The 26408-nt window shown below is 41.9% G+C and overlaps 1 protein-coding gene across 1 annotated transcript; it reads left to right on the plus strand.

Annotated features, from left to right (window-relative positions):
• Nucleotides 1–446: 446 nt before the first annotated feature.
• On the plus strand, nt 447–26408 carry YY1 (YY1 transcription factor). Its single transcript, XM_064460760.1, has 5 exons — nt 447–1394; nt 10788–10950; nt 20487–20547; nt 23001–23159; nt 24261–26408. The coding sequence occupies exons 1-5, from the start codon at nt 698–700 to the stop codon at nt 24441–24443; spliced, it is 1263 nt and encodes a 420-aa protein (XP_064316830.1). The 5' UTR covers nt 447–697; the 3' UTR covers nt 24444–26408.

Below are 26408 nucleotides of genomic sequence, written 5' to 3' on the forward strand. Positions count from 1 at the left end.
CGCCCCACGCGGGGGAACCGCCCCACGCGGGGGAACCGCCCCACGCCGGGAGGCCGCCCGCGCCCGCCGCCTGCTGGCTGACAGGGCCGCGTGCCGGCCATTAACGGCCCGGGTGGCGGCACGCCCCCTGGCGGCACCCTGGGAGCGCGCCCCGGCGGAGAGGAGCCGCCGCCGGGGCCGTTGGCCCTCACGGCCGGTGGGGCCGGGGCGGTGCTTCTGCGCGGGGCGGGGCGTGAAGGGCAGGGCGTGTGGCGGTGCCGCGGGCCGGTTGGCTGCTCAGCTCCGGGAGGCGCGTCGCGCTCTCTGATAGGCCGTCGGCCGTAACTGGGGGCGGGCCAGTGCGGCACGGCGCGCCCCCGTAGGCCGCCTCTCTCGCCTGGGTGAGGCGTGGGCGCGGCGGGCGGTGCGATTGGCCGCCTGGCGGCGGGGGGGGGCGGGCCCCGGCGGCAGCGGCCTCCCGGGGCTGGGGTCCGTCTTGGCGGCAGCAGCGGAAGTCTCGCGAGGGCGCGTAGCCGGGATTTGGCGGCTGGCTGGCTGCCTCCCTCTCGCTGGCTGCGAGGAGCTGGTGTTTGTGTGGAAGGGGGAGGAGGAGGAGAAGGAGGGCAAGCGAGAGGAGCCCGAGCCCCACCATCCGCCGAGGGGAGCGGACCGGAGCCCCCTCGCCGCCCGCGGAGCTCTCCCCGCGCCTAGCCCCGCCATGGCCTCGGGAGATACCCTCTACATCGCCACGGACGGCTCGGAGATGCCGGCCGAGATCGTGGAGCTGCACGAGATCGAGGTGGAGACCATCCCGGTGGAGACCATCGAGACCACCGTGGTGGGCGGCGAGGAGGACGAAGAAGAGGAGGACGAGGACGAGTGCTGCGAGGAGTGCGGCCCGCACCACCCGCCCCATCACTACCACCACCACCAGCCCATGATCGCGCTGCAGCCGCTGGTCTCGGACGGGGACCCGAGCGGGGCGGGCGGCGGCGCGGCCGGCGGTGGCGGGGGACAGCTCCACCTGCACCACCACCACCAGGAGGTGATCCTGGTGCAGACACGCGAGGAGGTGGTCGGAGGAGACGACTCGGACGGACTGCGGGCCGATGACGGCTTCGAGGACCAGATCCTCATCCCGGTGCCGGCCCCCGCCGGGGAGGACGAGTACATCGAGCAGACCCTGGTCACCGTGGCCGCTGCCGGCAGCAAGAGCGGAGGCGGCGGCTCCTCCTCGGCCGGCGGAGGGGGCCGCGTTAAGAAGGGCGGCAGCGGCAAGAAGAGCAGCAAGAAGAGTTACCTGAGCGGGGGAGGCGGCGGCGGGGCCGAGGGCGGCGGCGGCAGGAAATGGGAGCAGAAGCAGGTGCAGATCAAGACCCTGGAGGGGGAGTTCTCGGTCACCATGTGGGCCTCGGGTAAGTGCGCGCCGCACCCCTCCCTCCCCGGGCCGCGGGCCCCGCCAGCGGCTGCCCGGCGGGGCTCGGACAGTTTTGTTTTGAAGGGAGGCCATGTTTTGATGTGTGTGATGGGCGCCGCCATGTTCATCGCCAGGGCAAGTATGGCGGCTCCCCCGAAAAGATGGCGGGGTCTGCGCTGCTGCCGCCGCTGCTCCTGCCCGGCTCCGGCGGGGGGAAGGAAAGATGGCGGCCGCCGCCAAGATGGCGGCGGCTGAGGGGGGTGCGAGAGGGAGGGAGGCAGCGCGCCGCTGGCTCCAGGACTAGGCCGCAATGGCGTAGTTTCTGCAGCAGGGGGAGGCGGGGTGTGCGGGCGGGCAGAGGGTGCGGGGCGAACCCAGCCTCCTCGCTTCTCCCCCCGTCCCCGCCCCGCCGCCGCTGCCGCCGCCGCTCCCCGCCACTCGTTCCGCGCCTGCCGCTCGCCCTCCGTCTCCCGGCCCGCCTCCCCTCGCCGGCCGCTGCTGCGCTGCCGGCTCCCCGCCCGCCGCTCCGCGCCCTCCCGCCCGGCGCTGCCGCCGCCGCGTACCCGCCGCCCCATTGGGCCGCGTTTTAATGCCGACCGCGGGCGGCGGCCCCGGATGAGGCGTGTGCTCCGGGCCGTGACCGTTATGTGTGTGTGCGGAGGGGGGAGAACCGCCCGCGCCGCCCGCCCCGCCGCTCCCCCGGCCCGGGGACGGCCGTCTCCCCCAAGTACCGTTTTACAGCTGGCCCGGCGGGGGTGGGCTCGGGGCTGGCGGCACCGGCCCGTCGGGCCGCTGCGGTAGCCAGGCGGGGTGTGGGTGGGGCCTCCCCGCCCGGAGCCGGCGGTGCCGGCCGGGGGGAAGCACCGCTTCGCCCCCGCGGGGGCTGCCCGCGCCGCTCGCCGGCTGCGGAGGGGCGGCCCTAGACCACCGGCCCTTCCGAAATCCCCTTGTTGGGAGCTGGGGTCCGGGAGCCGCGGCGGGGAACGGAGCAGTTCCTGGCTGGCGCTCGGAGACCGGCTTTTCCTCGGCTAGGTCTCGCGCTTTAAATGGGCTTTTTAAGTAGGCGCAGGGAATCCGTGTTATGTGAGATTGCAGATGTTTTTGTGGAGTCGTGGATTTTTTTGCGGGACTGTCTTAAAGGAAATAAAATCTTGTGAAGGTGTTTAATATCTGCAGGACTTGGAATAAACCTGACATGCGCCTGCTTTTCCCACTTGTTTTATCTGCCACGATTTCCTTTCCTTTAAAATACGGTGGGCGGGGGGAGGAGGGGAGAGTCTTTTTAGTCAGCAGAAAAGCATTACCTGTGGCACGTTAGGGCTTTTGTTTAATTTTTTTTTTTTTTTCAAAAAATGTATTGCTGGAAGGTAGGCTCTGTAATCAAAGTTCTGTGCTAAAGTTATGTAAGTGAAAACAAGTGGTCAAATAGTATCGGTTCACGTAATATTTCAATTGGTGTGGATTTTGAATAGCAGGCTGATTATCTTGTATATCATAATTCTTGTGCTCTTCTGAATTTTTAAAGAGTCAGGTAAGGTAAAGATACTCTTCAAGGTTCTGATGTAATCTAAAACATTTGCTCTCTGTGATGTTTGTGAATGACCAGTAGTTGTTAGAAAGGGGAGTGTTGGAGGAAAAGTGTACTGAATGGTTGAATTATCTCTGAAGACATGGAAAGAATGGTGGTTCTGATTTTACTCCCTTTTTACAATATTGGTGATTACTTGGCAAGTTTGACAGAATATATGACACTTCTGGTACTGAGCCAGTTGACAGCCCAATGAGTCTGATGAAAGTTCCCTGCTTTTTGATGAACAGAGAACTCTCGTTTAAGAATTTCCCAAACGCTGTTTAGTAGAATGGGGTTCTATAAGCTTCTGTGCATCATTGAATAAAACCTGAATTAAATCCACTTGCTGGGTTTTTTTTCTTAGAATTAAACATCCAAGAAAGAAAAAAAGGTAATGGGAACTAATATAGTCATCTGGTTTGTGGAAGCTACCTAAGATAGCTGAATGCAAGTAGATGTATGACTCATGAGCTGGCAGGAGACAGGACCTCGCTGAGATCAATTGGCGATTTCTTGCATGCGTTTGCACTCTGAAATTCAGAGTGCCTGATAGGATGCTTTCTTAGACCTTCTGCATGCTGATTATTACTTGACTGAAGTGAAGCATGTGTATAATCAATGCACTTGATTCTCTTACCGCATACACAACTTTTACATCAGGGTAGCCCTATTGATTTTAGTGGTTTTGTTCTTTATGAGCATGACCATGCAAGCTCAGTGGGAATGATATCTGCTTGTAATTTAGTGGCGATTGAATTGCATTGCTACATTCAACCCAGTTATATATATATATATATATATGCATATATATATATATGCAGAAGGAGGCGGAATACCTATTCTGACTTGACTTCTAAAGCCAAAAAAGCCCGCCAAAAGCAAAATCACAAAATGTATAGCAGAAGAAACGTATTAAAGTTTGACCTCCCCTCCCTGTGTGCATGCATGCACGTATCCACACACACATACCCCCAGCTTCAAACAACCTTTGATGATAACCTGCTTGGTAAAGTGGCTTGTGAATTTTAACTGAGCCTATTGGATAGGCTTCTATGCCTCTTACACAGCTTAATGAATGTTACAGAGGTGGTCTGAAGAGGGCAAATGCTGAGGCTTCATTGTTCATTTTTTGAAATTTTAGAGGGGGAACTGTTTAAAAAAAAAAATCCAAGACAAGCAAAACTGGGGAGGGACACACACCCAAACCCCAGAACAAACAGCTGGCTTGTGGAGGGGTAGTTGGACTAGGGTTTCCCTGCAGAACCAGGCATACTTTTATTTTCAACAGAGAAAGTAGTTTTGCCTCTGTATTTTGACATAATTAAAGACTTGCTTGCACACTGATGTAATTGACTATTTAGTTTAAATGCTTAGCAAAAAGTTTATCAAAAGACGAATAGTAAATAAGCCCATGCATCAAGATAAAACAATGAGCCCTGTATTGCTGTTCATGCGTATTTGAGTTGGGAACAAGGGCACTTTGCTCACCACAGTGTGGGAAGACAATGTGAATTAATTACTTGCTACTGTTTTCTAGTGCTGCTGTATTAGCTTGTACACGGGTGGTACCAATTTTAGTCAATCATAAGTCTTTGTCTGTAAATGAGTATACCATGTCTGGTAGCACCTCTTGAAATGTGAAGAAATAATCTGTGAAATACATAGCAATGTGATTAAAGCAGACTACTCAATCCTTGTCTTGTTACATGGTTACTTAGGAGTTTCGGCACTGTTGTTGGCAACGGTTTGGACTTACCACAACTTCTCTTATCACCTTGGTATCTATGGTGATATCAAACTTGTGACCCATGATTACTTTAATTAAAGTGTTCAGTTTGAAACAGGAATGCTTTGTTGTAGTTCATAATAGCTTTCCAGATCTTCAGAGTGGAATTATTTGTCTGTCTTCAACTGTGAAAATAGGAACTGAACAAAGGCTTTCTATTTTCTGAAAGGGTTGAAGAGGTGTGTATAGTGGACACTTTACTCCTGTAGTATGTTTTCTATATACAGTCTAATATCTATCCTCATTATTTTCTATTGGGATATCCTGTCATGGATTTAGAAAATTGTGTATCATTATTGGTTGTCTCCAAGTGAGACACCCCAATTTGTACTAGGAAAGTTTGTTTTTATGAAGTGGAATTATTTGTACTTTTGCTAGATTTGACTTGATCCTTTTTAGTGGCTGTCTCCAGGTTGGGTACACAGTACACAAACCTGAAATAGGTGTTGACTTAAACTGTTATTGTTAGCAGAGATAGTCTGCAAGCTTATGGCTGAAATAGCACAACCAAACTAAACATTGCCCACAGGTGTTAAACTGCTCAAGTATCCTATTCCTAGATGGGAAAGACAAAGATGCAGAAGTTAAGCGTATGATTTGGAAATGGTTTGTGATAATCCAGGAAGTCTGTGCTGTGGCCCCCTATTTGGAAACTCGGGGTTCATGCTGGGTTTCTAGAAGCTTCTTCAAAACCTCTTAAAAAAACTTTTAATATCTTTTTTTTTAAAAAAAAAAAGGAAGGGTTTTCCTTTTACTTTATCAGATTGCGGGGTGAGAAAAATAATCGTCTGCTGTCTGACCAGTTGTCTTGCATAGTAGAAATGGTGGACTAATCCTTTAGTTCGGTTTTGGGCCTGTATCAAGGATGGCCAAAATTCTCCATGATGACAGATAGGTAATGAGCTTCTTATATGAAAATTTTTCATAACGGAGGCAGAAAGTCATTGTCTGGTTCCTTTAAAATATTAAGATGATAATCTGTTTCTGACTCTGATTAAGACAATGGATAGGCTTTTGGTATCCAGAAGCATGGAGTCTTCCTTGGCATTTTTGCCAGTGAACCTCAGAGGATAAGGTAGATACTTTCCTGAAGCCGTTTTAAATATCCTTTCCATTTTGAAAGTGAAATTTATGAATATGGTTCATCACTTAAAATGTCTCAATTAAGTTGCCTCTTAGCCCACCTTCAAACTAGAGTCCTGTAACTTGCTGTTGGATCCTTCCCTGAGAGGCAGGTCTGTGTCACTTGTGTGCTGATGATTCAGAAGGTCGTAGTGCTTTGGCACAGTGTCTCAGAAATGTTGAAGTCAGTTGATGACTTGATATATGCATTGTTTTTGTCGTTCTGTGTCTCAGTGGTGTAAAATAAGAGATGGGTGACATGGGAAAAGAAGAACCTGTTCTCTGACTGTGTGCAGGGGAACAGAGGGAAAGTAACCTAGCAGCCAATTAGGTTAAAAAATTATATACTGTGCAAAACGGAATTTAACATTCAGAAGCGTCTGCTAAATAACTGTATTATTTAACAAGCTAATTATGGTTCTTTGCTTCCAAACATGACCAGTGAGCTAATTTGCCTAAGGAGATTGCAATGTGGTAGCAATAACCAAGCTGTTACCACAATGCCTGGTACTGCACAATTGCTGAATACATCCTTTATCATGTAATTGCATTTCAGCTGTTCCTAAAACCAAATGTGTTTAACTGTGCGATCATAAAAAGAAAATTTCAAGCTTAAATGTCGATCATCCTTTTATTTGATAAGCCGAATGTCTTTTAACTTGGTACCTTGGGAGAGGAAGCTGTATGATTAGGTCTCATTGGTTTGCTATCCAGTGCATATTCTGAGTTCCCTTTTGCACTCCTTATTTTCCACAGGGGAAAACTGATTGAATAACTATGTGTTCTCCCTGCTCTATAATAGAGGAGGAGGCTGGCTCAGAGAATGAGGGATCTAGAAGTTGAGTACAGTGGCTGAAATCAAGAATAACTGAGGCAGAAATGCTGACAGGACTTGCTGGGTTGAGAGTTAAGGGGGGTCATCTTATAAAGCTGGGGAGCTCCAGAGATGTCAGCTGGAGCTAGCTACTGTTGTAGAAATGCATAAAATAATGGGGTTGTGAAGTGGATGGATTTTTCTGTGCAGAAGGGCTGCAAGAGACACAGAAAGCATGGCAATAAGAGCAAAAGATAATGAATGAATTCTTGGGAAACAGATTCTACCATGTTTTGTCATTGATCTATTATGTGGAATCTGTGCTTACTAGTTTTATCTCAGTAATCTAGCTTCTTTCTACTTCATTTGGTACTTGGACTTGTACTCTTAAAACTTCCGGTTATTTCACCAGTAGAAATATGTTTTAAGTGGTAGTCAAAAGATACTCTGGCTAAAGTGCTGAACGTTTGTTGATCTTGGTAAAAAAATGTTTGACTTCCTTGCTTTGAAGTGAATCCAGTTCAAGATGTGTATTGCCCGTATATAGAGCATGAGAGAAGTGCAGATGGAGGGACACTGAGCATGAAGATTTGTTTGGGTATGTCCTAAGCAGGTACATAGAACAACCCAATTTAGACTAAGCATCTATCTTAGTATAATTGGGTGTAGAAGGATGTTGGGGGGTATCTGTGGTGTCTCTAACAAATCAGTATTTTACGGCTTGGTAGGATAGACTAATATTAGGCATAGCTATTGCAGTGACTGGTAGTGCATGTTTTTGTGAAGATGAAGTGATTAACTAATTGAAATGCATTCAGATCTTCAGCATCTTTCAGAAGAGGGGACTAAAACCATGTTCCAGTTCGTTACAGAAGGCTGCCTTAGATTTATAGGAATAGTCCTAAATAAACACTTAAGCAGAGTGCCTTATATTTGAGTCTGCTGTACTCTCAAGTGGTTTTAAGGGACAAAACAAAGCAGATCAGATAGTATATAGCAGTTAATTTCCTTTTCCTGACTGGCTCCACGGCTCTGTCCGTATTTAGCTTGCATGGGTGGCACCCATCTAGCTTGGCATGGGCATAAACTGTGCATGGAGTTACTGTGCCTTATTTGTACTGTACTTCCCCAGAGGTGTCACTAGAATTTCAGGCAGGGTTGTGTCTCTGCGTTTTGTGTTGCTTTGGATGTGGTATGTTTGATTCTCTGATGCTTTGAGAGAGGAAAAGGGGGAAGTAATTTGGATAGAGTGGGTATGAGGACTTGCTTGAAGGCAGAAAACACCAAGCAGTCAACTTGCCCTGTTTGCAGTGAGAATGTTGGTTAACTTGTCAGTCTGAGTGAAAGTTTGCTTGGACTTTAGTCTCCAAACTTTGAGCTGTCTAGTCCAGGTTGGTAGGGGATCACAAATACTTGTGATAAATTTGTGCATAGAGGACATTGGTAAAGTTCTTCCAAAGAAGTGTGTGGGGTTTTTTGTGCATAGCTTTTGTTCTGTTTTCTCAATGAGTTGATAATGTCATAGGATGGTCTGGATCCTAAAGAGCTGCTGAAATCTGCTGATACTTTTGAAAAAGTATTTGACTTTTTGTGTGAACCAGGTCTTCTATCTTGAAGGGCGTTAGCCTGACGTAACACTTTAAGGTTAAATGTTTTGTATGTTGTTGCTTTAGTCTGTTTTGGTTTAAAGTAGTTTTTAAAACAGCAGGTATGCATTGCTGTAGAGATAAAGGTTTTTTGGTATAGGAAAATTTGATTGTTTTTTATTTTCACATAACTGTCAATATATTATGGGGTACTTTCTCTCATTTTCTACTGTGCCAAAGTGATATGTTCATAGTTTTTCATGTTTTTCTCCAATAGCCTGTGGAATAGAATAGCTGTGGAATTGATTTCTGTTGGTGGGCTTTTGGGAAGTAAAGGCACTGAAGGCTTTCTTTCAGTTTGACCCTCAAATAGCAGGAAAGCATTGTGGAATAGTGAGCCTTTATGCTAGGGAAGGAAAAAAGATATTAAGGAACATGTACAAAATTTCCCTGTTGACTCATGCATCTGATCTGAGGCAGGAAATGAAAACTTGTTTCTGTTACAAATGTCATCAAACAGTCAAACTGGAAGTTCTGGGTAGCTGTTGAAATGGCTGCATTGAAGGCAGCTGATCTCATCCTAGTCTGCAGCGTGGACAAGGCGTCACTTCCAGCTTTCCAGAAGGTCTGTCCTCTTCTGAGCTTCATAATGTCTTTTCTGCCTCTGTAGGCATTGCTAAATCTCTTTTCTCAAGCTTCTGTTCAGAAGAACAAATTGTTGCCAAATCAGATTTATTGACTTGAATTTGTAACTCCTGCAGGTGCTATAAAACTTGGCGTATAGTCCTTGCTTAAGGTAAATTCAGTTGCTTTCTTAAAAGCACTGGTAAAGACTGAAAGGCAGTGTGGTGAGTGGAAAACTAGATTAGAATTAAAAAATTGTCCAAATAGTTTTGTAGTTTATTTCCAGTTTAGTGTTGCAGATAGTATTGTCTTATTAATGCTTCTGTCTTTGCAGTGTTGGAGTGTATTTTCCTCTTTCACTGTGGAACATATACATGAACTGCTATTTGATCTGGTAGATCAGATTAAACCCTGAACTAGCAGTAACATTTCTAGAAATAGCTCAGTGGCAAACATTAAAAGCCTGCATTACAAATTGAATAGAAATTTGCCCTTAGTATATTTCTTTCATTTGCATACGTCTTGCCCTCTTTCCTAACATAAATTACTGAGTAATGAATAATGTTATTTCCTGTGTTTCTGTTTAGGAAAAAAAAAAAGGAAAATATTGCCTCATTTGTTTTCTGCCTTAGGCTTTCCTAGGTTTCTTCCTTCCCCCCCGCCCCCTTTAAATTATGGAAATACTATTTCTGTCCTACCACCTTGTGTTTCCATTCTTTAAATACAACCTGTAAAACAAAACTTCCTCTTATTTTTGTAAAGCCTCTTGTGTATAAAGGGATTTGCAGAATCTGCTCCCCATACACAGAGTAGGAGAAGTAGTACACTGGCAAGCTCATTAAGATTTAGCTGAGTAGTTACAACCATATATATGTCTGTTGTCCTAGGTATATTTGAGGGTGGAAAACAGGATTGGTGCTGTGTCTGTCTTCCTGCTGCTGTGAGCACTGCACTGAGGAACATAGGTGGATGTTTCCATTCTCTGTCTTCTTTGTGTCTCTCTGGTTTCTGTTATAAAATAGCAAGGGAAATAGCAAGAGAACATTGTGTCTTGGCATATATAAGGCTGAATGAGAGTAGACAGCAATAGCAGGTCCACCTGATTTCACTGCAGTCCTTGAGCACAAATCCATAAAAGGAGCTCTAGAGCAGATAAAGTAGCAGTATCTTAACTGACTTGCAGATCAAAGCTCTGAATGATCCCTGTATGCTATTTACATAGCGAAGTGTGAAAAACCTTAGGCTGGGCTCTGCCACGGAAGGAAGAAACTCCCCTTGGGAGGGAGACACACTGTTGAGTTTTTTGCTTTCTTTCAGACCTGTCTGCAAGTGTTCAAAAACTTGAATTTTGTGGGCAGGTGCTGAAGCCCATTAGCAGTTATTTTTAAATTTCTTGTCTCTCAATGAGACTTCTGTTGGAGGTCAGGGAAGTCTGAAGACACTGAAGTAAAGAACAGTAGCACTAGCCTCTCAGGGTGAGTATCTGCCACTCCTCTGATAAGTTTGGTTGGTTATTGACTGCAGTTGAGATCCAAATGGGTATGGTGGAGGTTAGTCTTGAAGAGGTTAAAGCAGTATTTAGGCATTGATTTGGGAAAAGATCACTGTCTTCCAAATGCAGCCAACATTCATAGGATTGTTCTACTTACTTCCTTATTTGTCTTTAAATAGATATGTAACTTCTGCTTTCTTTTCTCACCCACTGTTCTTTCTGTGTTCATGCTGTAACAGCGTGGATGTCTCTGCTCTTTACAATTAGCATGGAAATATGAAAGTGTAGTGTATTGTTTTAAGTGTGCAGCAATAGTGAATTTGTATTGAGATGCAGCCTAATAATTTATATGCTGTTTTGATCTTTAGTATTGAATTTAGTGTTTTGTGTATTTCAGATGATAAAAAAGATATTGACCATGAAACAGTGGTGGAAGAACAGATCATTGGAGAGAATTCTCCTCCAGATTACTCAGAGTATATGACAGGGAAGAAACTTCCTCCTGGTGGAATACCTGGCATTGACCTCTCAGACCCCAAACAACTGGCTGAATTTGCTAGGTAAGTAGGAAGAAAGGACCTTTAAACTAAAGCGGTTTTCTTTTCACTGGTTTAATTATGAAACTCTTAGGCAAATAAATCATAGATTTAGTATGGCTTATTGTTCCATTTAATTATCTTCTGAAACAAGGGGCTTAATTCAGAATAGAGTGTTAAAATTACTGGGTTTTATATTCAGCAGTGATTTCTTCAATGACTTCTTGTCTTTGGTTCTTGTTGGGTAAGCCAGGACCTAAATACATTGATAGATACATTCTGTCATGTCGAAGACGCAGTCTTAGATTCTTCAGCACCAATGGATCCGATAAATGAAATGCTGCATTCAGGTTGTTGAATACAAGAAAGCTAGATTATTCAGTTTGTAAATCCGCCTGCTGTTCTTTTTCACCTGCTGCTTCTTAAGCTCTAGGTCTTAAACTTTTTAATGGAGTCATGTGTCTTGGACTTTCAAGTGCCACCAGTAATCGCAGTTTCACAATTGGTAACTATACTGCTTGGATTTTCCTCGAGTGAATCAGAGTTGTCACTCGTTTACGTATCAGTACAGTGACCTGGGTTACAAGGTGACTTTTACTTTCAAATAGAGGCGAAGCTCTGTTCGACTGTGGAGTACTGAGTGTCAATGAGGCTCTTTCCCCCCTCCCTCCGCAGAGCCCCCGGCTCTGGTGCCGGTCGCTCAGGGCAGCAGGTGGCCACCAGGGGGCAACCGTGAGGTCGCCAGAGAAGTCTGCTTGGGCACCGGCAGCTGGAACGTTGGGGTTGCCTTTGCAGCGTTTACTTGGTCCCCTTCTTTGTGTGCATGTGCTTGTAGTTGCCAGAGGCATATTCCTCCACTCAGTGCATGAGCAGTGTTAATGCTGGTGTCTACAAATATTTGAGCAGAACTGTTAGCTTCCTGCAGCTGCTATAATCAGTTTTTCCCACGTTGAAAGTGAAACATACATATGAAGCTACACTCATTTTTGTTTTGTTACCAGTGGGGTATTCTTCAGAGCTCTGCCACACAATTCTGACACTTGGAGCAGGTGGATGGTCAGATGTTGTATGTGGGTGTGGGGTTGGATTTGTTGGTGGGTTTTTTTTGTAGTGGTTTGTTTGGTTTTGTTTTTTGTTTTGTTTTTTTTTTAATCACTGGGTTTTTCATCTAGTTGCTAGATGGCAGGGACCATTCAGACAAGTTCTAGTCTGGCTTATTGGTTAGGTGGATCTTGGTGTCCACTGTGTGCATCTACACTTGTTTCACCTCTTTGATCTTGCTGCTTTTTACAAGCTTGTTCTGTTATTCTTCAGTGTGTTTGTACCAGAGGATTACCAGCACAGCCTTGTCCCACAATTATTTTCAGTAAAGCCATTGAACAATGTATTTTGAAGGCTCGCAGTAAGATTGTATCTAAAGTGGTTGGTTGTTCTAGCTATTGATACTGTTGTTACTTGTTTTACTATTATTGATCAAAATGATTGTTTTCCTCTGAGACCTGCTGAAAGCTTAATACAGTTTTTTGTGAAAGCAAATGTTTAAGTGATGCTCTGAGTGTACATAGCATTCTAATTCTAACATATTATACATTTTTGCTCATCATGTGCTTAGAATGGTATTCTCAGTTATTTTAAAACACCCTGAAACCTTTGGTTCTATTAAACATTTAAGTACTGAATAGCTGTCTTTTGTTAGGAAATTTAAATAGTTTCTCATAGGGTATTCTCTATTTAAATACTGAATATTTTTCTCCAGATTGGTTTGAATACTTGAAATGGTTGCCAGGATTTGGGCTTCTTGAAATGACCAGATTGCTTCTATCAGATCTGTCTGCATGTTTCTTAATATTGTAAAATGTACTGCATCTTTGGGTTTCAGTTAGTTCTCTGTTGAGAAAACAGTGGCGGCTGGCACTAATTCAAAATTGCTACTTTTTCATTCATGGTAGAATGCTCTAGGAAATTCTAGAGCTAGAATTTGTAGCAGACAATGGAAAGATTGAGTTCTACATGTACAGTCTCTTTTCTGTTAATGTATTTCTTTACAGCAGATGAAAAGTAATCCACTGTAGCCATAAGACAAATACATGGTGGTGGAGTAAGCAACGTGGGGGAACATCACCTTTAGCAATATCCCCAGGTTGCCCAAAACCTATAATGAATTGTTCTGGTAGCTTGATTGAGATACATGAAAACTGCAGGCATCTTCTGTTTTAAGAAAGGTGGTGGTTTTGGTTTTCTTTTGTCATAATCCATGACTGTCAAACTTTTATTGTTCACCTTGGAGAGAGGGAAAAAAAAAAAGCTGTTAGTTGTATGTTAGATCTTAAATGATTGTGTATAGCTGAGGCTGAAGAGTATGGGTGTATTCGAATTTGAATATTGCTTGTTAAGGTCTTGGTCCTTTTGCAGTGAAGCATGTTTCAGGGACTCATTTTAGCTAATAGCATGAATTCAAGCACTGACATCTACAAACCTATTTTGATACTGATCTTGTTGGTCTTAAATTGCTGTGTGCAATATCACTAGAAACCTTGCATGCCAAACTAGAGGAAAAAACTGGGTTTACATGCATTGGAATTGGGTTTGGAGGTTATAGGAATACAGTTGTTCGTGCTAAAAGAATGAGTTTGTGTAATGTTCTCTAAAAGTTTCAAGCATTGCTGGTTGCTTCACAATTCAGATTTTTAAATTCTCAGTAGCTGTATTCTGAAAACCTTGATCAGCACATGAAGCTGAAACTGTTGTTTTAAACTTATTAATTAGCTTCACATGCTCTGAGTAAGGTTTTAAGTAAGAAATTTGTATTGTGGTTACTTGAAAAAAGAATTGTGCACAGTCCACATATAAGGAAGCATAAACTGGCTAGTGAAATTGTATGCTAAGTGTATTTTGTGCAGCTGAGAGCAGGTTACATTGGGCTGCTTTCCTGTTTTCATTAAAGTACTTGGCAGAATCTCATTATACATTTGTAGGAATTAGCTACACAAAGCCAGGCTAGATTCACTGTCTGTAACCATGCAGCTTATTTTGATTAAGGATAAATTAACTGAGACATTTGCATCAATTCTTAGAAACAAAGTTCTGAGGTTAAGTTTAAATGGGCAAAGCTTGAATTCAAGTGGTAAAGATTTCAGGAAGTTTCTGGAGTTCTGTTCATGATCTGGTTAGTGAGAGGTAAGGCAGGGGTGGATCTGATACTTGAAATCCTCTGCAGCCCGTAAAAAAACCAAAACAAAACAAAAAACCCCACCCTCCACCCCCCTTAAAACTGTAGTAATTCAACATCTGCAACAGACACCACTGCTGCTCAGCAGGTAGGTGGCACTAGGAGAGCGAACGGTTATACTGTCTCTTGTGATACAGTTGTCTTTCACTGCTTTTTTTAGTGCATTTGTCATTGAGTCATGTAGCAAGAATCTGGATCCTTTAACTGGAACTCTTATAGTTTTTCCTGGAAAGGCTTTTTTACATTCTAAAACTGTTGAAAACACTGAATAAACAAGCTGTGTTAGAACTTTAAGACGTGTTCAGTAATGCATAGAGGAATGACCATAAATTATACTTGGTTGGGCAGTTTATCGTCTTTTTAGAAATTACTTCATTCTATTGTGGAAATCATGAATTTTCTCTAGTATGCTTTAAAAATGCAATCAAGAAGGGAAAAAATCATGGATTTCTCTTAGGCAATCATATCAGAATGTGAAACATTAGTTGCGAATGATCTGCTCAGAAAGAAATGCAACCTAATAAATTACCATGTTCCCATTTGATACCTTTGACTGGGACACCGGAAATCTCTTCAAATGAAATAAAATGTTTCATCCAAGTCTAAATTGATTACAAGTAATTCTGCAGTCAGCTGTGAAGAAGACATAACTGCTTGGTAATAAAAGCTGGGGAAGTAGCAGACATGTTTCTAGTTGGTGTATATAGCAAATTTCCTCAAACAAAGCTGCTAAAAAGGATATCCCAGATTCCCTTCTCCCTCCCTCTTATGCTCCAGACAGATACATGACTGAACTGGCTAAAGGTGAGAGGATATAGGCATGAGTAAAACTAAGAAATAAAAGGGGAAAATGCTATAGCGTGGAAAAGGGCACAATAATGGGTCCTAGTGATAAAACCTTTACTCTCCATGGGTTTATCTTCTGCTCTTATAATCTTTTCTGAAGGAGAGCCATTGTAAGGACTGCTCTGCCTTTCTGTCTGCCTTCCAAAACGGATAGAAAACAAAGGAGAGGAAACTGCATTAGAGTTTCAAATTGGACCCTCTTCTTAGAAGTGATAAAGCATTCTGGTCACCTACTTTTATGACTTAGGTCTCTTTATAAGGTATACACTTTTGTACTGGTTTTGTTCTTGTTACAGGGAAGCTTAAAGGGCAGTAAACTGACAATTGCTGTAGCCAGAGGGGGGTGGGGTGGGGTGGGGAGTCTCTTGCTCTGTACCATGCTGCAGAGGTCACTCTCTCTGTTTACACATATGATAGTCTTCATAACTGGAACAAAGCTAGTAATTATTTTTGCCAGAACCTTGGAGTAAAAGAACCTTTTATGACATTTTCCTACCTAACTGTCACCAAAGCATGTTAAGACACTGGCTGTGGGCACTTCGGTTTTAGATAGATTCCTAGGACACCTTGTGCCACTCCTCTTTTGTCTATTTATCCAAAAGCCAGTCTAGCCAGTTTCAGGAGTTCTTCAGCACAAATGAATTCTTGCAGCAGTAGAGCCAAAACACTCATGTTATTTCTGCCTCAGCAGGGCAGTACAAGGGAAACAGCAGAGTGAGGAACACACCAGAAGTGTCAGTGACACTACTGATTGGCAATAATTTCCTCCTCGGCTAAATACTTGTAGGGGGTGTGGTCATCAGCACAGGTGAATATCACTGCTGGTCATCAGAGATCTCTAGGATATGTCAAAGGAGTTACCTGAGAGAGTAATACTATTTAGGTTAGATTTATGTGTAGAGGGAGAAGAAAGGATGTGAGAATGCAGAAATTTAACAGCGGCAGAAAGGGAGCTGTCAGAACAAGGGGAAAATTCTATACTGTTAAATGTTTTTTGACATCTGGATTTCCTTTATTCCTAGCCTTAACTCTGATTCTGTGGATGACTTCTAAAATTTGATCTATTTTCAAGACAATAGGTTGTGGAGATTGGCAGAAGTCTGGGGTGTGGGGATTGGTTCTGTCAAGATACAGTTCTTCCAGCTCAGCTGGGCAGTTGAGGGAGGTAGCTGTTACTTTCTGATATTGCACAGTGACAGAGTTGTTTGCTTTGTTTTGAGGAACTGAGTGGTTTAATGCCTGTGATTTCACTCGATCTTTTTTATGCATGGATAAGAGAGTGTGCTTTTATGGAGCTCATTCTGTGAAGCTATTTGATTGCACATGTTCCTGCTGCTTCTGCTGTCCTCCATTCCCTCCTTCCACACACCCAATAAAAGTTAACAGATTTAGCCTTTAATTGCAGTGTCCCAGTGCCTCGATCCAAAGGTACACTTGCTAGTTTTTTGCAGTTAGCTAGCCTGCAATTGCTACTACTAGGCATGGCCCATATAAACTCACTGCAGAAATGAAAATTCTGGTCTTGGCATGTAAATTGACTTTCTGCAAAGGCAGCCATTTCAAAAATTGCACCCAGGTATTAATGTGTGTGTATGTAGCTGTTTTAAATAGTGGTATGTGTTAGAGTTCTGTTTTTGATTAATGTTTCAGGCTAAGAAAACTTGGACAGAGCTGGTAGAGATGCTCTACTGGGTGGGAGCCAAAAGTCTAACCACCAGCAAGAGCTGCCTGCAACAGTGTAATTAAGATCAACAACCCAGGTTCTAGTCTGGTCTCCTTTTGCAGAAAGTTAATTTTAAAGTAAGACCAAAATATTTTTTTCTAATACATTTGAATATGTAAGTCTTTCAGTTCTTCTTTGAGTGACTGTCCATATGGATTCCACAGCCTTGAGAGCAAGATGACATTTTTGACAAAATGATCTGTCACAGCTGTGTACACACCCTCATGTCTTTAATCCAAGTGTAATAAAGGCCCAGCTTGCTGCCTGTGGCACTGATATAACCTGGACATTCTTAGCCACCCCTTCCTGTTGAAGTGTCTGCCTCTGTTTTGTTGAATAGCTTTGTTGCCTATGGAACCCTGTGCTTATGCACAGTCTTGTTCCATAATTTAAGCTTAAGTTTCCCACTTCCCATACTTCCAGAAGAAATGAAAAGATTTAAAATCTACCCCTTCATTAGCTAAACTTTGTTGTTATTTTGTAGTCAGTAGGGACTAACTGTTTCTGCATTCAAGTACACTACTGGCCTGATATGGCTCACTTTGGAAACAAAGCTTGAAAATTAAAAAGTCAGCTTATTCCAGAATGGACACTCAGAATGTTACATGCCTGCTCAGACACTGAACTGAAAAATGTGAGGCATATTGTTGAAGCTCCAGTCTGTCCCATGTCTGACCAACCAGTTCTGCTGCAATTTGTTCCTCAAGCTTCCTGACTACACTGATCTAGAAGCTTCCTGACTAAACTGGCCCGGTATTTTCCCTCTCATTTGACTTCAGCAGCATGTTACAGATGACATTATCACAGCATTTCTTTCTCGAAGATTGATTTTATACCAGAGGCAGGGCACAAGAGTTACGAATAGGATTTAACAGGATGATCAGTTGGATCTTATGCTGAATGTAAAGAACGCAAGCACTTCCCACTAAAGCTGTTTACTACATCTCCTATTAGTGATTCATTTTCTGTTTAGTGTCTTCCTTTACAAGTGGTCAATTATGACTTCAGAACAATAGTGTTTTTACTCATTCTGATGATGTCACGGATGCAGACTTTGGCCCTAGGAGGTTTTTTCTTTTTTTTTTTGGGGGGGGGGGGGGGGGGGGGGCTGGGGGAATGACAGCCAACATTTAGCAAGGTGCTGGAGTTAGAAGTAAAGGTGGTGCTTTTGGCAGCAGATTTGTCCCCTGGGCGTCTTTGTTCTGTAATGGCATTAAACCATGGCACTGTGCTCTCTCATGTTCCGTGTTGTCAAAGCATTCTTCTGTGTGTCCAATTTGGCTTTCTGTAGAGTTACTGTAAGAAAGCTTTTGTATGTGCATGTTTTCCTACAGCCTCAGCACCTGTACTACTACCAGTCTAGAACCTCACTGGAGAGTGTAGTCAGTCAACCCCAATCACTTGTTTGGATTTAGGTATTTAATACTTCATTCAAAGAGGCAGTGCAAACTAAACACAGAGCAATCTTCCTATATTCCAATTGGATTATATAAGTTAAATTTAATCAATAAGGTCATTTAAGTTGGTCTGTAATCCTGGAAGAAGGAACTTAACAGGAAGATCAAGATAATAAAGAGGCTGGTCTACAGGAGCAGATACAGTTTACTGTGTTCAGGATGTCTCTTCTCTTAATTTGCTTAAATTTTGAGGTATACTGCTGGCGATGGTACAGGAGGAACTTTGTCATCACAAATACCTCACACCTGTTTTCCAGGAGCTGTTAGTATTTGTAAATGAGGGGTTTGTTGCATATGATACTCTCCAGCTTCCATATGTTTGTCACATCTGTATTTTTAACCCTGCAGGAGACTGCAGTGTCCTTCAGTTAGCAGTGTACATTTTTGGTGTAGCCTGGAGATCCTAAGCTAGCCAGAATTTCCTGAACCTCCACTTAAAGAAAAGAACAAATACAGCCTCTAAATTCTTGACTTTTAATGTTGGGTCTGTGAAGTGGCTAACTATTAAGTGCTTTAGTCCACATGTGATCACTTGAGCTGTACTATGCCTGCAGTACTGCGAGGAGTCAGATTGTTTCTGAGGTACAAATGGTAGCTCACAGAGCAATAGGAGACTTCTCCATCACATGTAACTCCATTGGCAGTTGTAAGATTTTCCTGGATCCAGTGTTCAGGAATTCTCAGGGAGTTTTTTCACTGCTCTTTCCTTAATTCAGCTTCACAAGCTCTTCCATTCCTGTCCTCTCTCATCTGTCCTCATGAAGGAGGCAAGTGAAACAGCAGATTTAAGCCCTATGCATAGAAATGTTATATTATCAAAGAAGACTGGACCCTGGCTGTAAAAACAAACAGACGAACAAAAAGCAAAAGCAAAAACAAAAAAAAAACCCAAACCAAATGCTGACATGGTCTAATGGGAGAGACTTTAGCTTATTTTCTCTACAGCTCTTGGGAATTGTTTTGTGCATTTAGAAGTTGCTGTTTAGCCAGTCTCAGATCAATTATTAAAAATGCATGTTAAAAAAAATAATACGTGTATGCACTACTTAGAAATCTCTTCCCCAACCCTGTTCTTCCATATCTGTTTCCAGGAACTGAACTCGTGGGGATTAAAACTGTCTTGGATAGCAAGAGACTCCTCTCCTTAATGTTAAGAATAGTGATTCTGATAATTCTAATTCTTTTGTCTCATCTCTGAGACTAGAGAGAACATCAGAAGACCTTTTGTTTAACTTACAGATGCAATGTAGCTACCTCAATCTACAGAACTATCTTGTACTGTATTACCAGGGAAGTCATTCAACAATTCACATAAACTGACTAGCTTCCCTTCTACAGCAAGGTTTCGGAATGCATAAAATCTTGGTTACTTGCCTAAGTGAATCCCCAACTGCCTGAGGTGCATTTATTTATACCTGCCTATCTCTACCATAAGGTGGAGATAAGCCATTTCTTTGGTTTTTTTGAAGATGGCAATACAGATTTGCAAAAAAAGGATAGGTAAAAGGGCAGCACACTTCCCCAGAACAGTGTCCACACAGCTGACACTTCTCTGACATTCAGACAGTTGGTTGTTTCGGCAGGACTGTTCTAACATTGTCTACGAGGGAGTCTTGCTGACCTAACACATCTAAGCAGTAGTTTGCTGGGCTCCTTATGTAGTTAGTGGAGATTATTGGTGCCTGTGGATCCCTATCAGCAACGAAGAGTAAATAGATGACTGCTTGTCAGTTGCCAAGAGCAGAATCCATGCGTGCACTAGCTTAGAGCAAGAATAATTGCGGTTTCTGTGGTTATAACAGATGTCTACATTGTCTGTGTAGATTCCACAACTTGCCTGCCTTCCCTGCTTCTGTAGAGTTTTCTTCTGAAGTCTTGTGTGGTGAAAATACTGAAGAATGATTGAGGCTACTCTGTCCTTCATGTGTTTATGCAGGGATGCAGAGAAAGTGAAGATAAATAGGCCACATGGGTAACGACACAATAAAAACAGATTTTTCAAACAAAACCTCCTTATTACAAGTAGTGCAACTTGGAAAAAAACCCTTGCTTTCCACATATTTGAAGGACTAGGGTGGTAGTATTAAATGTCTTATTCTGAATTTGAGAGGTCCTTCTGGAAAAGCTGAACTTTCCAACTACCTGATTATACTGTTACTGTTATTATGATGGTTTTGAAATAATTAAACTGAGTACTACTGATGCACACAATACTATTAAATAAATGTGTGTGTGATGTAGGCTGTTATGGGAGAAGAACTGTCTACTAATGTTTCTCTACTAATGTTTCTTCTTATCTTTTAAGAATGAAGCCAAGAAAAATTAAAGAAGATGATGCTCCACGAACGATAGCTTGTCCTCACAAAGTAAGTGAAGTGCTCAGCTTCTGAGTACTACCTACTGAGTAGGTAGTAACTTGTAGACCAGAATTTTGTATTGCTGTTTTGTCTTGAGAATGAGTAACTAAAATATCTTGCTGTTAATAGACTACACTCAGTTAACTCTATTTTAGTTATCATTCTTTAGAGGCTTCCTTAAAAACCTTTCACTGAATAATATATTATTCCCATTCCTTGTCTTAAGGTTAGTACATCCCTAATCTTCTGGTAACCATGATGCACAGTCCCTAACATGCTGGTTTTACTGTTGTGATTTCCTGCCACCCAAGATTACATACTTGAAAGAATGTTCTGAAAGCTGTTCAAAGTACGTTCCTAAGATCTATATATCCTCTGCTTGGAAACTATGACAAGATTTGGAGTCTAGATCAGGAATCAGCAATTTATGGTGCAGATGCCAAAGTCAGCATTATTGGAGAACTTTTAATTACATTCCGCAGAGCTGGAAGGTGCATCATCTTGAAAGAGAGGGGCATCTTGGAGATAAGATTCTGATCCACTGGTAGTGGGGAAGCCTCTGTCTTAAATAAATGTTGCCAGTCACCTAGATTGGTAGCATCTAGCTTCACTGCATTATCCAGCTTTTGTAGAGCTTCTGTTAGCTGACTTAGTCTGTAATGAAAAAAGACAAATACAATCTTGCTGACTTCTGGTCTAGATAAGTGAGCCTAAGCAAATAATCAGGGCAGATAGCTAATATACACATTAGAGAGCATGAATAGAAGGCTTCTTTCTGACAGCCGTAGTCTAAGGAATTTGCTGGATTCCTTTTCGTGCTTTTATTAATTTCCAATTCTTCACATTTTACAAGTGTCATGTTTTTATTATAGTATAGTATGTGGAGATACAGGAACAGTTACTCCTTACAGTGCTAAGGAATGCTGCCTTCATTTCTTTGATTTACTTTTTCATAGCCTCAACTTCATCTAAACAGGGGAAAAAAAGAATATTCTGTCCTTCCATTTTCTCTCTTCTAGTGTTTCTAGGCTTTGTGCATTTATGACTTCAGTTTAAAAAAGAAAAACATTGTAAGAGATGTAACTGCTCCTCTCAGAGGCAAGCAGGGGCTTTGAAATGCATGAAAACAATGTTGATGGTAGGTTTATTTGAGTGGTGCTTTGTCCCCCCAGTTCTGTTACATGCAGTGAATGGTGGCACAGTGCTTCTTGAATCAGCCAAAGAAATTCTATTGCCTGAAGAGAGAACTCTTCTTGAGAGTGGCATTTCCCCTTTTTTAAGAAATAAGGCATACTTAAATGTGGTTATTAGTTTTAGAAAAAAAAAAAGATTTCCAGAGGGGAGGCTTGTGGAATTTAAGATTAGCAATTGATTGTTCCTTTTGGTTCTGTTGTTGACCTTTATGTCTCATAGTACAGTGATGTTGGTAGGCTAGTTTTGTATAAGTTTAAACAGCACCAGTTGGAGTACAAATTCTACAGTTGTTAGTAGGATTTTATGAGGGATTTTGAACCTTTAAGAAGACATTTATAAAACATATGATAGATATCTATTGTTTGTCACTAAAAGGTGAAAAAAGGTCTAGAAAGGTGGGGTAAAGACAGAGCCAGGTCAATGCTGGCTTCAGTGTACTCTGGAATCAAAAGTAGTATTCCTGTATCAATGTAGCATGGACCCCAGATTAAGACTTTTTATGCTGTACATGAGCAAATAATGTGAATATCTTTTGCTTTTTAGGTTGAGTTGGCACTAACTCAGAGCAGCTCCTATCTCATTCACTTGCCCTGTATCACTTTATAGCTTTAAACTGTGGAAGCAGTGGCAGTCTATATCTCAAGGTGGTAGTGATCAATCTCCTTCCGCCAGTTTGGACAAGGTAGTTTCTGTAAGCTGGAAACCCACTAGCTCCATTCCTTCTCAGGAATGGGAAGGAAGAGGACAGAATGTTGGGAGATGGAGTGCTGCACATACAAATTGGTAGTAGAGAGTAATCTGCGGTATGTTAGAGACAATATTGAATATTATGATACTGTAGTGCTCAGATTATAGCACACTGAAGTATATACTATAGGTATCCACGAACTATCATTCTGTCTTTTGTTTTTTTTTCCCCTGAAACTGTAAGTGCTTTTGTTGTTTTATTCATTTGCTTCTATCTGAGCTGCATCTTCTCCATGAGACTGTCCTATTATCCATTTGACTGCATGTGGTTTATAATACTAAGTGAGGAGAGGGTTTGGGTTTTTTTGTTTGGGGTTGGGGCTTTTCTTCCAGATGTTCAAGTGATGAGTTTTCTTGGTATTGCTGCTTTTAAATAAATTTAAGGGGTCATCTTCTCAGGGTCAACCGCTAAGAAAGTATTCAGGATATAAAAGAATTTAAAATGCTTGTACTGTAGCAGATAAAACCTTCTTTATCAGAACTAGCTTATCTACTAATTGAGTTTCACTGATCTTTTTAAGGGCTGCACAAAGATGTTCAGGGACAACTCTGCCATGAGGAAGCATCTGCACACTCATGGCCCTCGAGTACACGTATGTGCAGAATGTGGCAAGGCCTTTGTGGAGAGCTCAAAACTAAAGCGACATCAGCTAGTTCATACCGGAGAGAAGCCCTTTCAGGTACTGTTAACCTTCAGGCATAAGCATGACGATTTATTTGGTAAACCTGTGCAGACTGTAACTGTAACCTAGCTTCTATATGACTTGGAAGATACTACATTTTTTTCTAAAATCAGATGAGGCAGCGAAGCATCACCTTAAAAATTGGAGGTCCCCTTAATTAGGCTATCATTTAACTAATTCCATGGGCTTTTGTTAGAAATTAGCAAATTATATGTACATGGGAGATGCCTTCCAAGATATAATGTAAAGTTACCCACTTCAAAAAGGAAGTCTGCAGTTACAGCTGGATGTCTCTTTCTCCTCCTCATCTTTTCAACTTAGCACTTGTGGACAGCTGAGGCTCGGGGCCATTTGCTGAGTTGACACATGATACTCATTTTCAGTAGCAGTATTAATCACTTCAGCAAAACTATGGTAGTTACTGGATCTCCTTCCATTTGTATCAAGTCACGTGAGCTTCTGCCACCAGAGGTCCCCTGCCTACTTCATATAATACTCCTTATAAATCTTCTTTACAAATATTCATAGTCTTGAGCATATCTGTTTCTCCAGTACAAGTTTAAGATATGTATTTTTTGTTGATTCATTATTTCAGAAACCTAATTTACAATCCTCAGGCATTCACTTAGATGTGTATGCTGGAGCTGCTGTGTTTTAAATGATAAGTATTTACTGCTAAACATGCTGCCTCTTGTATTCTGAGCCTATCTTAAAAGTAAAGCTGGTAAAATGAGCAAATCTTTCCAAGTTATCACCAAAAGAGGGAAAGTCTGATGTGAAACACTGTTTTCTAGTATACATAGCAAAATAGCGTTTCATATGCAGATAAGGTGTTCTTAGTGAAAGCATTTGCTTGCAACCTGGGAGTTATTTCCCTCTTTGGAAATAGATAGATTAGTGTTGTAAAACAGCCTGAAGTGTTCATTTTATTTTTTTAAATACAGCTTAAAAGTGATGCCCACAGCTTCACCTGTAATAATCTTCAGCATCTAGCTCATGTTTGTGCAGTCTGGTGACTTAAAGAATACTGTTCTAGTGAATGATTGCAAGGAGTGCTACTTTCATTGGCTAATGGAGTATGTCTTTTCCTTTCAACAGTGTACATTTGAAGGATGTGGAAAGCGTTTTTCACTGGACTTCAATTTACGCACACATGTGCGAATTCACACTGGCGACAGGCCCTATGTTTGCCCATTTGACGGCTGCAATAAGAAGTTTGCGCAATCAACTAACCTGAAATCTCACATCTTAACACATGCTAAGGCCAAAAACAACCAGTGAAAGTTGGAGGAGAAAGTTCTTGAACTCAAAGCATCTTACAGGAGTATGAATTGGAAATAAATACGCCTCCCCTTTGTATATTGTTTCTAGGAAAGAATTTTAAAAAAAGAACCCTACAAACCTAAAGGACATGTTTTGATAAGTAGTAAATAAACAGGGAAAAAAAAACCACACAAAAAAAACTTTAAGGTAACGTTGCTAAGATGCTCTACCTTGCTCTGTAATCCCGTTTCAAGAACACGGTGTTTTGTAATGTGTGGCCCCAGCCAAAGGGGTTAGTTCATGAACTTGCATCAAAAAAGACAATTCTTTATACAACAGTGCTAAAATTGGACTTCTTTTCACATTCTTATAAATATGAAGCTCACCTGTTGCTTACAATTTTTTTAATTTTGTATTTTCCAAGTGTGCATATTGTACACTTTTTGGGGATATGCGTAGTAATGCTATGTGTGATTTTTCTGGAGGTTGATAACTTGCTTGCGGTAGATTTTCTTTAAAAGAATGGGCAGTTACATGCATACTTCAAAAGTATTTTCCTGTAAAGAAAAAAGTTATATAGGTTTTGTTTGCTATCTTAAATTTTGGTTGTATTCTTTGATGTTAACACATTTTGTATAATTGTATCGTATAGCTGTAATGAAATCATGTAGTATCAAATATTAGATGTGATTTAATAGTGTTAATCAATTTAAACCCATTTTAGTAACTTTTTTTGGAGAAATACTGCCAGATGCTGATGTTCGGTGTAATTTCTTTGCCTGTTCAGTTACGGAAAGTGGTGCTCAGTTGTAGAATGTATTGTACAGGCACTGACTTTTTATTAACACCTGATAATATGTACATCCCATGTAATAGAAAGGGCAACAATAAAACAGTGGTCCTAAAGAAAGAATATGGCAGAAAATGATCTGTAAGCACAGTCTATTTTCTTTTGTTGTCCAGAGCAGTCCTAGTTGGAAGCCAAATAAACCCAAGTTCCTTTACTTTGCAATCAATTGCAATGATTCGTGATGAAATTTACATAGTGCCATGTCAGGTGGTGTACCTAAACAGAATTGCTGGCTGTAATTCTGGTTTTGAGTGACCCAGACTTCCATTAACTGGAACGGTGACTTGGCAGCGTAGTGGGGAGTTTTCGGTGTGCCTGGACAGCAACTAGGTAAAACAGTGCAGTAACTAACTGAATGGGCACCTTTGTTTAGTCAGGGTAAGGAATCTTGGAGGTTTAAATGCAGTAGCAGTAGAAAGTGGGGGAACGGTAGGGTTTGAGTGGTCATACCAGAAAAAAAAAAAAATTTTCTTTTTCTTTTGGCTAACTTGTTTGACTGAGTATAATGATGAAAATTCTTGGAACCTCATTGGACACCTTTTACTTGGAAAGAGGAACTCAGAGTTCTCAGAGAACTTGATGGAGTTTTGATGGTCTAACTAAAAGTGGTTACTACTCTTCTTTCAAGTGTTCAAAGAAAGAAATTTGCAGATACTATAGTAAAATGTGACAGATTAATAAACATAAGAATATGCACAGAAATGCATAAGTATTATTAGAGGGATGTGACATTTTAATATAGTAAAAACTGTTGTTAATCTTTTTCTGAATTCTGTTCTTACAAGGTTCATCAAATTTTTCATTGCTAATACGGTAAAGCTTACTTTTGAGTCCAGTTTTGGTGATAGTGGAAAAAGCATGGGTAATAACAAAACTACGCTTCAGAGCAAGGGAATTTTCATCCGTACATAAGTTAATCTGAGCATTGCAGCTCTAGTCTGAGGTTATTAGGAGTAGAAAGAAAGATGGGGCATTTAATTGTAAAGTATGCATTAGAATTTTGGCAGTATTTTTTTTATATATAAGTTCTTGAACAGGACAATATACTGAAACTTGTATAGTTAAATTAAATTCTGTATACAGTTAAATTAGTGTCTGTTCTTTTTGGAAGGAAATAAAATCAGTTCAGTCTA

The sequence above is a fragment of the Phalacrocorax carbo genome, chromosome 9 (genome assembly GCF_963921805.1).
Source record: "Phalacrocorax carbo chromosome 9, bPhaCar2.1, whole genome shotgun sequence".
In the NCBI taxonomy this organism is placed as follows: domain Eukaryota; kingdom Metazoa; phylum Chordata; class Aves; order Suliformes; family Phalacrocoracidae; genus Phalacrocorax; species Phalacrocorax carbo.